This window comes from Magallana gigas, chromosome 3, assembly GCF_963853765.1.
Source record: "Magallana gigas chromosome 3, xbMagGiga1.1, whole genome shotgun sequence".
In the NCBI taxonomy this organism is placed as follows: domain Eukaryota; kingdom Metazoa; phylum Mollusca; class Bivalvia; order Ostreida; family Ostreidae; genus Magallana; species Magallana gigas.
Window position 1 is genome coordinate 6326215 of NC_088855.1, and position 14177 is coordinate 6340391.

General features: G+C 34.7%; 2 protein-coding genes across 2 annotated transcripts; one reads left to right on the forward strand and one right to left on the reverse strand.

The window, feature by feature from the left end:
- The first annotated feature begins 201 nt into the window (after positions 1-201).
- LOC105340550 (uncharacterized) lies at positions 202-2503 on the forward strand. The gene is made up of 5 exons (XM_011446671.4): positions 202-342; positions 541-665; positions 788-880; positions 1237-1371; positions 2195-2503. Exons 1-5 carry the CDS (start codon positions 208-210, stop codon positions 2379-2381), a joined length of 675 nt encoding a protein of 224 aa, XP_011444973.3. The 5' UTR covers positions 202-207; the 3' UTR covers positions 2382-2503.
- A 5758-nt stretch (positions 2504-8261) lies between these two features.
- Positions 8262-10756, reverse strand: LOC105340552 (uncharacterized). The gene is made up of 4 exons (XM_066078256.1): positions 10099-10756; positions 9888-9980; positions 9687-9762; positions 8262-9546 (listed from the first exon to the last, which is right to left on the reverse strand). Exons 1-4 carry the CDS (start codon positions 10247-10249, stop codon positions 9255-9257), a joined length of 612 nt encoding a protein of 203 aa, XP_065934328.1. The 5' UTR covers positions 10250-10756; the 3' UTR covers positions 8262-9254.
- Between the last annotated feature and the right edge of the window lie 3421 nt (positions 10757-14177).

A 14177-nucleotide genomic window follows, 5' to 3' on the forward strand; every position in this document is an offset into this window, starting at 1 on the left:
TGATGTAAGTAATAAATTTGAAAAAAATGCGAAAATTACACGGATGGTTTAAAATGGGCTAAAAATTGGGTTGATGTTTTAGATCGACTTCATTTGATGTCTTTATTGAATATATAAAATAGGTTGGTTATCTTTTTAAAACTTCAATTGCGTATCCGTGTACTTATAAAATATAAAATCTGATTGGTCCTTACATAAATCCTGTTGATGTTTTCATGGATCAATAACATCAATTTTGATTGGTTGGATTTTTATCACTATCGAGTATCTTTCTGCATAAAAAGGAAGACTAAGCGATTGAAAACCATCACAGCTTTGATTGACACAAATACAGCTATGAAGGTAAGACAATTTTTATTTTATTTTTATTTACATTTAGTTTTGAATTTGCAAACCAAGAATATGATAGGTACATATTATACGAGACCTTTTTATTCAAACAACTGACTCGACCAAAAGATATATATATTAAAGCATTTCTGTGATCTATGTATTTTTAATATGTTTAATCACTAATTGATTTTCTTATTCCGTACTCAGACTTTTGTTGTCGCTTTGTTGGTGGCCTGTCTGCTTTATTGCAATGGTCAAGAAACGTGCGTTCCCTCTCCACCGAATGTGACAGAGATAGATGGGGAAACGGACACCCAACCCAGAGATATTCAGTGAGTATTCGATAAGTGATTATAATACACGTACAATGAGTACGAAAATACATCCGAGGTACTGGAATGTTTATAAATTTTTTGTCTTTGACAAATTGTCTGAAGTTTTATTTTCCTATTAGGACAAAAATTAATGATGCTCTGAGCAAGGATACTGAAGTCATGTTGGCAGTAAATGCCCTGTCTGCTGAAAGGGCGCTTGTGTACCAGGAATCGTGAGTACTTTGTGTATCAATGCACGTTCCATGTAAATGTTTTTATGTTCACGTAAAGTAAAGGCCACGGAATAAAACATCTAAAGATTAACTTAATTGATTACCTTTATATTATCATGAAATATTTTGGATGATCAACAGTCCTAACGAAAACTGACATTTTACATTGTTTTAATAACCTGCTTTGTTTGCAAACTAATTATTTCACTTTTAAATTAATGAAATATATTTTACAGATATATTAAATATTAGCCTAGGTAAAAGTATCTATCTACTTCTGTGGCAAGATCATAATAGAAATTTATTTCAAGTAATTATCTGCAAAACTAAACTGCACTTTTTATTTTCTTCGACAGTAAATCTCTTTACACAGACATATGCCCAAAAAGGCTGGTATACGTCACGAGACTCTATCTTTCACAATATAAGGAAATGTGTTACGTCGTGTCCCCTTACCGACAAAGAGTGAGATATGCCATTTGCGGAGGAAGGTAAGTGTCATTTACAAAATCTTCATCAGAATATTTCTTCCATTTATAAACCTTATTCTAAATAATGGGTTTAACTCTAAAATTTGATTTGCAGTATGAATATGTTGTGAATTAAGAAATTTGAAACCTACGGTTTTTGAGAATTAAGCAAAAAAAAAATTAACTGACTCACTTATGGTTAAAAGTCATATGAGACAGTCTTAAATAAAGTTCGTTATGCCTGGAAATAAATCTATTTTTCATTGCTGAAAATAAAATTAATAGGTAATTTATGATCAAATTAATGCGATAACTGCACTACAGGCCATTGAATGAAAAGCAATATACAAGAATGATGAATTATCTCCCTTCATCAATGACGTCAGTAGAGACCACTTTGGCGAAATATATTTTACGTGTCAGTGATTGTTTGACAAAGCAGATAACAAATTGTTACATAACTATGTATACATACCCAAGTTCAATCACAACTTCGTTTTGAATGTGGAAACTTTGGCAAAATTACCCGGTTGCTTTGGAATTCTCATAACTGGAAGTCGGTGTATTCATAAAGATAAACATACATGTATTTGTGTCTATTTTTTAATTATGGAATCTAATTATTGATATGAATTTTTCTTTATGAGATCTAGTTATTTTTGTGTCTTTCCCTTTTTATTGACAATTTTAGTTTCTGTGTCTATTTCTGTATGATAATAACTACTATTTCTGTATGATGATAACTATACCCTCAGTGTGTCTATTTCTGTTTGATGATAACTAACTCTCGGTGTGTCTATTTTTGTATGATGATAACTAACTGTTATGTTTGTGTCTGTTTCAGTGGTTGTTACGGAGGCAAATATTACAAGAGTCAATGTGTCAGGACCGGGTGGACCAGACTTCAGTTCTGGGTGTGGTGTCCCACCTGTGGCTTCAAGCTGATTGCCAGGTGGTACCCACAGTGCTGCTCATGCTACAGGTGGCTTCCTTGTCTACAGGCTGCAGATGAAATCACTGGTCGGTCATAAGAGCTGAACGTCAGGAAACAGACATGCATACAAACATGTCAGCGCCATTGCGGTCTGATGAAATGACAAAAATATTGTTATACTTAATATTTCATCATTCAGATAAACCTGACATAATTTAATTTTGTTTTCTTTTCCTGGATCTTAAATCTGTACGGTATTTATTATTGATAAAACTTAAAAAGAAAGTTTTATGCTGATTGCTGTATTTTAATAGAAAATGTGTATAGATATTATCCCCCGTTTGGTGAAAACAAGCACGTTTCAAACTGACCCAAACCCTTAAAAAATGAAAAAGTTGTGTGGGACAAGTCTAGAGAGCATGATAGGCGTTGCAAGACAGTGATCTTCTTCGACTTCAAATATTGCTTCACCAGGTCAGATGTATGTGATGGAGCATTATCATGAAGTTAACGTACATTCCTAAATCCTGACACAGGGCGTTGTTTATGATATATATTTTAAAAGTTTTTTTTAGTATATCATCTCGGTAAAACCGACCTGCAACATCTTTGCCCTTCGGCACCGGAATTGTCCTGCTTTTACAATCACATGAGAAGAATATGCACTAAAGAACCCTCTTTGGGCATATGGTTCTTTTTGCAACTACGTGCCTTCTACCGGGTTTAAATAGCTTTATTGCGTGGACCCTGAGGTCCACGCAGAAAATATATAAGCGAGGTTAAAGCGGATGCTCTGGGGAAAATTCAGCCTACACATGAGCTAGCCTGGTTCCTGTACGTAATGGGTAGCTCAGGGAACCAGGCTAGTACGCGTTTATCTGAATCGGGATCGGGATTCCATGCCATATGCACACATAAGTTCAAAGGCGCTGTAAATGTAAAGTAATCGGTAAACAGTACAGAAACAAAGAATTCCTTTGACAGAAATGATCAGCATGTGATATGAACTGTCAGTATTATGAAATAGTTGATGTTATGCCGATACTACACCAGGCATCAAAAAACATAATTTGCTATGTTTTATTGTTTTCCGAATACACATGTAGCTTAACTTTACTTTTATAGTAGGCGAGGCTAGAGTACTTCCCAATTAAAAATTTATAAGCATATAAGTATGATTGAATAATTATGTGACTGTATATAATAGATGATTGAATAATTATGTCACTGTATAAAAGTTAAGATCTCAAGAAAAATGCATCAAAATATGAATTTAATTTACACAAAGCTGTCACAGCATAGTGAACAAAGTAGTGCGAAGCGTAATGTGTGTGCAAAAAGTAGAACTCGCCAAATGCTTGATACTTTACATGCAATTTTCATTGATATAGATCATAATTATTTTAGAAGTATGAACCCTTTAAATTCTGCGATGAAAAGTCAAGGCTATACATTTACGTAATCAACGTACAAATTTAGTGGTTAAAAGTAGGCGGCTAATGACCTAATTTTTGTCACCAGTAACAATATTCGCAAGTTTCTTTTGATTGAGTTTGGGAAACATGTCTAGCAATGGCTTATGTTCTTACCCATTTTTCTAAATTATTTTTTTAATATAAATATTATATTGAATTTTATATATTTATAAATATATGAGACATTCATAAGAAAGATTCTGTACTTTCAAATTGCGCTTCAAAATGAAATACATCCACGATAGCGATATGCCACCAGCTTTCACAGTATCTGCCTTCACGTTTATATATCCTTGAGTGTTGCCTGTTACAGTCACGGGTCGGCCGGGTTATGTTGCATATTTGACGGACTCTGTGTCAGTCAAAAATTTCTTTCTCCACCTATAAACTGTCTCATAAGATACATTATCAGACTCATAAACTTCCATTAGAACCATTTTAACAAGTCCTTTGACTTTCAATCGGACGTAACTATCTATTTCTTTAGTCAAAACAAGTTAAAAAGGACGCGGTTTCAAGGGAAATACGCACCGATTGTGTAGTCTTAGCTCAAAAGCCAGACAAATCTTGTTGATTTCAAAGAGCAATGCCTGAGTGGCCAGCAATGAAATAGACAAGCCTACGTCACATTGCTGTTTGACACAACTACCCAAAGTCCAAGCTCTTGTTAAAATGGTTCTAATTCACTAAAAACTGCATTACCGAATGGCCGAGTTTTGTGCATAATTTTATTTATAAGCTCTTATTTCTTCATTGTTTTTACACTTTCCGAACCCTTTTTACACCAGTGGTTAAGACTGACTCTGTTGAAATGACTATAGTTTAAAACTAAATCTGAAGGCCCTTGTTTATACCGTTTGAAAGGCAAATGCACCTTGGACGAATGCAAAAATGCCATCTTAGCACTTACATTATAATCCGGAACGGTATTACTGAATTACAAATCGATATAATTAAAAATGTTATGTGGAAGATGGCCAACCAAGCCCCCGTGGAGCATTTAAACAATTCGACAGTATGTAATTATGTACATATAACGAATAAACACTTCATAAGCATAAAATAACGTCTCAATCAAATGATAAAACAATAATAGTTATGTATTGTCACACTCTCAAATAAAACATCTTTCTAACACATCATATTCTCTCTGCAACGAAACGATAACCTTATTGAGACTCTCTGCTTCGTTGCAAAGCATCCCCTTTCGAAGCCTTGTAAACTCTAACACATTCCAAATCAAGGAACCAATGTCAATCAAAATACCGATGGCAGCAACGGTGCTTAACACTTCTGTTGATATTGTGGCGCATTCTTCAGAAACATCCTTTAATGCGGTTGGTAGTAGGTCGTCTAAAGCGTCTCCAATCTTGAAGAGTTCTACTATTTTGTCCTTGTTTCCTGTTATTCTATATGCTTCTGCTGCTTTGGACGTGGTCACTAAGTCATCTATTTTAAATGCAAGGGGCACGCTGCCAGCTGAGCATTTTATTTCCTCTTTCAGTTGAGATGTATCCAAATTATTGTGTGCCCGTATATCAGCTTTAAACGCGTCGATGTTTTTCTTCACAGCCTTCAGTTTTGCTTTCATCTTTTTACAAGTTTCCTCGTGTTTTTCTAAACATGCCATTGCCAACGCACACTTCCGCTTTATTACTACAATTTTCATTCCCCCAAGAATTAGTCCAGCTCCCCCGGATAGTATCCCTGTCACAAGGCCAACCATTGTCAGCACCAGAGCAAGTGGCTCCATGGCGCAGGAATCGGCCATTATTCCTGCCAGAGCGAGACTTCCGCTAAGGAGTCCTATGGTGACATATGATATACAACCAAGAGAATACCTCAGACGTTGTTTCTGGATGTCATCTCTGATTGATATTAAATCTCTAAGAATGTTTCCACGTTCTGGTGCCCATGTTTCCGTATGGAATGATTTTGCATCCATATACACATCAATATTCTCCATTGTTTACGCTACTGAGACCTGTGGAACAACGTAATTATTATTAAGAAAAATTAATACCAGAAAATTGTACGCTAAAATATGATTTTGATATTACTAGGGTATAATTGTAGGAGTTTACAATGCCTCTTGTTGACACTGGAAATGAGATTTGCTGAGTTTAGACTCTTAATAACAGCTATATACCGTATCAGGCCAAGGATTATGAAATGCTGATACTGTACTTTAATGCACATGAGCCTTTGTAGTCTCTATGTTTTAGCAGATTCATTCTAAGGTAAGGATCAAGAAGAAGTACGGATAAATGACTCATAAAGTTACAAATAAAATTAATGTAAAATATTTGGTTATTGATATTGGTCTCTAATCTAAAATTGGAAACTCCTCAGTACCGTTAGCGACGGGTTCGTTGTACTGTACATGCATTCTAAAAAAAGGTTCTCATAGCATGCATGTAATAGTCATAAAACGGAAATATCTGTAATGTCAGCTATTGTACTAACCAATATCTGTAATGTCAGCTATTGTACTAACCAATATCTGTAATGTCAGCTATTGCACTAACCAATATCTGTAATGTCAGCTATTGTACTAACCAATATCTGTAATGTCAGCTATTGCACTAACCAATATCTGTAATGTCAGCTATTGCACTAACCAATATCTGTAATATCAGCTATTGTACTAACCAATATCTGTAATGTCAGCTATTGCACTAACCAATATCTGTAATGTCAGCTATTGTACTAACCAATATCTGTAATGTCAGCTATTGCACTAACCAATATCTGTAATGTCAGCTATTGCACTAACCAATATCTGTAATGTCAGCTATTGTACTAACCAATATCTGTAATGTCAGCTATTGCACTAACCAATATCTGTAATGTCAGCTATTGTACTAACCGTCCAATATCTGTAATGTCAGCTATTGCACTAACCAATATCTGTAATGTCAGCTATTGCACTAACCAATATCTGTAATGTCAGCTATTGCACTAACCAATATCTGTTATGTCAGCTATTGCACTAACCAATATCTGTTATGTCAGCTATTGCACTAACCAATATCTGTAATGTCAGCTATTGCACTAACCAATATCTGTAATGTCAGCTATTGCACTAACCAATATCTGTAATGTCAGCTATTGTACTAACCAATATCTGTTATGTCAGCTATTGTACTAACCAATATCTGTAATGTCAGCTATTGCACTAACCAATATCTGTAATGTCAGCTATTGCACTAACCAATATCTGTAATGTCAGCTATTGCACTAACCAATATCTGTAATGTCAGCTATTGTACTAACCAATATCTGTAATGTCAGCTATTGTACTAACCAATATCTGTAATGTCAGCTATTGCACTAACCAATATCTGTAATGTCAGCTATTGCACTAACCAATATCTGTAATGTCAGCTATTGCACTAACCAATATCTGTAATGTCAGCTATTGTACTAACCGTCCAATATCTGTTATGTCAGCTATTGCACTAACCAATATCTGTAATGTCAGCTATTGCACTAACCAATATCTGTAATGTCAGCTATTGCACTAACCAATATCTGTAATGTCAGCTATTGTACTAACCAATATCTGTAATGTCAGCTATTGCACTAACCAATATCTGTAATGTCAGCTATTGTACTAACCGTCCAATATCTGTTATGTCAGCTATTGCACTAACCAATATCTGTAATGTCAGCTATTGCACTAACCAATATCTGTAATGTCAGCTATTGCACTAACCAATATCTGTTATGTCAGCTATTGCACTAACCAATATCTGTTATGTCAGCTATTGCACTAACCAATATCTGTTATGTCAGCTATTGCACTAACCAATATCTGTAATGTCAGCTATTGTACTAACCAATATCTGTAATGTCAGCTATTGCACTAACCAATATATGTAATGTCAGCTATTGCACTAACCAATATCTGTAATGTCAGCTATTGCACTAACCAATATCTGTAATGTCAGCTATTGCACTAACCAATATCTGTAATGTCAGCTATTGCACTAACCAATATCTGTAATGTCAGCTATTGCACTAACCAATATCTGTAATGTCAGCTATTGCACTAACCAATATCTGTTATGTCAGCTATTGCACTAACCAATAGCTGTAATGTCAGCTATTGCACTAACCAATATCTGTTATGTCAGCTATTGCACTAACCAATATCTGTTATGTCAGCTATTGCACTAACCAATATCTGTAATGTCATTTGTACTAACCAATATCTGTAATGTCAGCTATTGTACTAACCAATATCTGTAATGTCAGCTATTGTACTAACCAATATCTGTAATGTCAGCTATTGTACTAACCAATATCTGTAATGTCAGCTATTGTACTAACCAATATCTGTAATATCAGCTATTGCACTATAACCAATATCTGATATAATGGATAGCTTACTTATTGGGGTTTTTTTATTGGTCATAGATATTTCTACCGATGTACGTGTTTATGTGTTTGTGTTTATTTCTAATATCTCCAGCTTTCCAATACTGTATGTAACATGTACATGTAGCTGTCCAATAAAAAAATCATCTCGGACAGCTACGAGTCACTTGTAGAGCGGCTTGCAGGATTATAAGAGGTGAACCCAGTCTAACAAATATATATGCTGTCAAATAATTTTATGCTAAATTTGATGTTGGCGATTTTTACTCTTCCCCAGAAACATTCCAATAAGTTATCTTATCCTTTCAACAAGTAAATATATGAACTCTTTTTACAAACTTGTTTATACATATAAGGAAAGGTAACTTTTGGATATTTACAAATGTACATGTAGCATTATTAAAAACTTATTATTTTCTTCAAACGGAGGGTACAAAATCAGGAAAAATGACATCATAACAGTGTTGTGATATCGGGATTAACCTTGACTTCATTTAACTTTGACCTACAGGCAGAGTACATTGGTCACCTGGTGTTATCTCTAAAATTAAAAAAAAAATGTATCTCGTAGCTTTCCGTAGTATCTTAGGCCTCAAAACAAAGCAGTGAACAGTGAACTTTACTAGATAGATATTTATTTACCTCTATCGCCTGAGCTGCAAAGACACGTAAAATCTCTCTCTCTCTCTCTCTCTCTCTCTCTCTCTCTCTCTCTCTCTCTCTCTCTCTCTCTCTCTCTCTCTCTCTCTCTCTCTCTCTCTCTCTCTCTCCTGAGAAATACAGAAAAACAAACTTAAGATTGTATAATATGATAATTATTACACAAATTGATAAAATGTTTTTCACCGGAAATGAAAAAATAGTTCCCAACAAAAAAAAATGTCACCGGTAATTTTGTACAACATTTCTTGAAGAAATATTTTGAATTGAGCGCTCGACTATACTAGCTATCATCAAAGTGTTACTTTGATTTTACTAATGGACAATTTGTTATTTCAGAATCCTCTGAAAGTCTTTGGCTCTTGTACGGATTTGTACGCAGACTGTATTAGTGGGTCCCACGACATTCACCCCTTTTCTCCATATAAACGGACATGGATAAACTGGTAATCCTACATCAGCCTTGGTGAAATTAGTGGGTGAATTGCAATTGCCACATCTTGTTTAGTGTTCATGGATTCATCCATATTTTTCCTCTTTGGAGTTGGCCTGTGAAATGTCAAGTACCCTGTCACGGCAATATACTCATCCGCGTCTTCCTCGGGTATAGTTGGTAAAGGCTGCCCCCATTTGATGCTGTATAAGGGATTCTCTGTGAGTTTTAATCTACACAGATAGTTCTTGTTCTGATCATTATGCTTGATCAACCCCTCTTCTAATTTAACGTGTCTCACGGATATTTTGCTGGAAAAGGAATAAAACAACTATGTTAAATTGTGAGCATGCATCCTACCAAATTAGAAAATTAAAATTGATGACTTTGTAATAATCTTGACCATGGGGAGTCGAAAAGGGTATATTTAAAAACAATGAAGTTCGTGTACCTTGTGTTCAGAACAACTATCAATCCACAGGCAACCAGAAACATTACACAGATAGATCCCCACACTACGACCAACACTGAAAAAAACCAAAATCTATTGTAAGCATCTTTTTTAAAAAAAACCTTTTTAAAGTTTCAATAAATGCCAAATCTGACTACTACTAGATAGTTCCTGTTCTGGACTAAGTAATTGGTTGTCTACCTGTATCATTGTTGCGCTCTTGTCGTTCTGTCTCCATTTCGTTGCTTGTTGACGTGTTGTTTTTGTTGTTGATTTTGTTATTGTTTTTCCCATCTGAAGCAAAAAAAAAATAGACATGTACATGTAACATTTCCTTTTTTGTTCGAACACCAAAGGTGTAGCAAACGAGTATACTTTTCTTTCGTTTTATTAACGTTACCATTTTTCTTACCCTTATTCTCTATGATGCTACCCTGTGGTCTCCAAAATCTGACGACGGCGAATGATTCCGTAACGACGATCATACAGAGCAATACAACAAGGAAAGAGATTCTCTGGGAGGCCATGTCCAGGGCTAAACAGGATGTCAACTGAAGCTCCATGTCCCCCTGCTTGTTGTTTTATACTCTCGCAGGACAAACTTGACTTTTGGGTCATCGTAGCTGTGCATGAAATACGTAAAACACCAATGTCAATTCCCCCGTATGATGCGCCCATGTTGTCCTAATCCTCCATACTTCAGCTCTCCAGTGATAACAGGGCATTGACTCGGCCAATATTTGAGAATATGTCGGTGAACTTTGATTTAGCGTGTCAACCGCCGAGTTTAATATTTATTTGTACTTTGTAAGAAGATATCAGTAAATAATTTCTTTAGACGATGATTCAAACCAATGTGACATGTTTTATGTATATCTGTTCTTCAAGAATTCATGCGTACTTGATGTTGATTTGTCGACCATTTTATGAACCAAGGGAAATATAAATAGTTTAAATCTAATTTATGAACTTCGATTCAAACAACGTGATACTAATATGAATGTATTCTCGAGTATAAATTTTAAGGTCATAATTTTTCCAAATGCTAAGTCGTGATTTTTAAGTTTTATATGTAATATTCTGCATTTATAAAAAAAGAAATTGTAAAAATACTCAACATTACCGATGATTCCAATACAGCAAGTTGTCCCAACACTGCTCGGTGAAGTCCCTGCTACAACCCTGTCCTCGTCAGGTTTACTATATAACCAGCTATAGATTACAATACTTTGACTGCAAGATGCGCAGTATATAATACTACAATCGTCGCAATAAGTGATTTGTTCACTTTTGCTAAAGTAGGCCCGCATCGCTATTCGAACGTTGCATATATATCTTTTGATTGACGAATATTCCTGCACTGATCTAAAGGGGTCGGGGAAATGGGGAGTTTTTCTAACATGTTGTAAACTCATACGAATGAGCCAAAGTTCAATCGGGTTATTTTTTTTTTAATTATTCAATTATGCTTTATTGTCTTTTTGTTTATACGTCAACATATATATGTAAAAGGGTTAGATAGTCGTTACCATTTTTTAAAATATATTGATTTCCTTTTAAAGAAGAGCTCATAGACTGTATAAAGATATAAGAAAATAGTCAAATTATATGACATTTTTCTTTACTAAATAATAGTTTGCAACTAAACAAACATCGTCCAAAATTTTAAGATAGATCTGAAAGATAATTTGGTTGACCATCCAGCCTCCTTACTACATTGACACTGGTTATGTTTATTTAGTTTCTTAATTGAAATGAATCGGAGACCAAGAGGTTTAAGGTGGTGTGGGACATCTGTCGATATTAATGTGGATTAAAGTATACTATAATTGAAATAATTTCACCGAATTAAAATAGTTTTAAAAACACTTGGAGATGTAGAAACTGTAAAATACCCAGCAGGATTCGAACTCATGACTTACAGATTCGTAGTAAACCCTCTAACCCACTGCGATACGCTGTTACACATGTAAAATTGCAACGTATTTTCAACACATGTTGAGCATACGTTGCAATTTTACCTGTATAGTTGATAATATTGGGAAAGAAACTACACTTCTTTAATTGTTTATTTCGATATACAATACGTCAACATGGAGGTATACCATACCACTTTAAACGGGTACAAAAATATATGATACTTTATGGTTCATAGTTGATGCAGGGATATCAAGACAGGAGGATAGTAGTCAAGTCCGGAAGTATAACACTAGAAAATTCAAATTTGTTCAATTCACATAGTAACTTTACCAAAAAAGTTCCACTCCTTATAAAACAAAAGCTCCGTGGCTCTCAAAGCCTTGCCCTATGAAAAATTCTAGAGTTGCGCCTGATAAGCAAGTTAGACCTATATTTTTTAGCCATTCAGCCCATTAAAGGAAATTGATCTTCAATCAAAGCAATGTTTGGTACTGAGCTCCTAAATATCCGGAAATATTTTTTGTATTATAGTAAACATTTAATCATTAATATATCATTTAAATATTCAGTTGTGTATGACATAATATCAGGGAAACTAGTAATATTTTGAGGTTCGTACCGCCATTGTACTTTTCATGTTACTCTCCATTACATGTATATCTCAGCTGGGCAAAGCCATAACTTTGTAAAATGCAAGATAAAATCATTTTAATTCAATTGAAGAACGGATGATACAGATTGTTTTTGAATTGTCAAAGGGAAGACCCCTAGTTAAGGAACTGAATGATGTAATATCTAATTGGTTAAGACAAACTTTGATTTCATCAATATTCGTTGAATGCCAATTTTCCATGCAGGATTTCGTTGTTAAGTTGATCCAAGAAATCAAATGAAATGTTTATCCAAACGCAATGATAACACATGGTAATAATTTTGATGAAACCACAGTATTCGGGGACAGGCGCGTAGCATCGTTCTATCCCAAAACATCTTGACAAGCATTACAAGAGGAGTACTAAAATGTCCTTCTTGTGCTAACTTTGAGTACCTCAAAAATTGTTTGATGTGGAGGCCTCTCTCTGACACTGTGGAGTTACGGTATATGGCTTGAATCAAAACGCTTATAATTACTGGATTTTCTTAGAACAGTACTGATTTAAAAATAATTGTCCTCCAATTTCTTAATTAAGATAAAATCTTTTGCTTTATAAATGGTTGTAAACATTTTTATGGTGTCAGGGTTAACGTTAACTTCAAAGCTAGTCATATTAGATTGATTCAGTTCTAATTTCACTAAATGTACATGTGACTTCAAATTGGATGGGGGGGGGGGGGTTAGACCTATCCTTAATAATAAATATAAAGATAAAAAGAAATTCAAAAACATTGAATTCTTAGTTTAGAGGTGGGTGAGGTTTGTAGGCAAGCGTCTAATAATATCTCAGCTTTCAATATCATATTAAATTTTTTGGTCTCAAAAGTGTGGAGAGCCTCCTTGGCTTATATTTTTTTTCGTTACATGGTAAAAGTTTACAAGTCGATTGCTAATTTTAAAAAGTCTGTGGGCATACCCCCTCCCACTAATCTCTGTCCCTACGTCTCTGACCAGTAAATAACATAATAAATAAATAAATAAGCATTATTTTATAAATGAATGAGATCTTAAATTTTAAAAAGTAATTTTTTTTTAAGACTATAGAGTATAGTGCTTTTTTTATACTATAGAGATATTCTGAAAATGGTGATCTCTGATATATACATGAATCCATTTTAATGCTAGAGCTTTTTTTCAAAGCTATAAAATTATAATTTATGACTAGAAAACTATTTCGATTTTTTAAAAAGCTGTTCTGGTGGGGCAAACTGCTGATGATCATATACCCTCATATATACATCTGTATATATAAAAAAAAATATACGATTCAGAGACCCTCTAGTCTTCACGAACATTGCGGTGGAAAATACTGAATATGACACTAATACACATAGAAGAATTAGATCTGTGGAGGCTGACAAATATATTTAACTACCATGAATGTTACCACACTATATACATAATGTACAGCCAAAATAAGTCTGAAAAATTGTCGGCGCCAATGGCGGTAAAATGTTATCCCTTATTAATGATTGTGATTCTTTCTTTTAACGTACATACTGTGGCCCGGATCTACATGCATCATGCAGGTGCGTTGACCCGTAGATATAGCGTCATTCATGAATGATGCAGATTCTCCCCGGTCACTTACACGATATGATTGCACTAGTACGTAAAGTGTGATGCGTGCGCACAGAGAATGCACAGGACGGTATTTGTAACACACAGGACTTGGTGCGTGATCTCATTCCGGATGTTTGGGTGGTGTATGTTATGTGCATTGGAAAATTTATGTACAAAGGCGCATTTTGTTTATTAGTATGAAATCAAGCTGTATAAGGTATACATGTACTTGTAAATTGTCTAGCTTTAACTGTACTCATGGATGATATTCCTCGATATACTACAGACTCATGACGCGGATAGTATAATTTTTTTAATTAATAGTTGGGGGGGGGGGGGGGGCAAATAAGGCA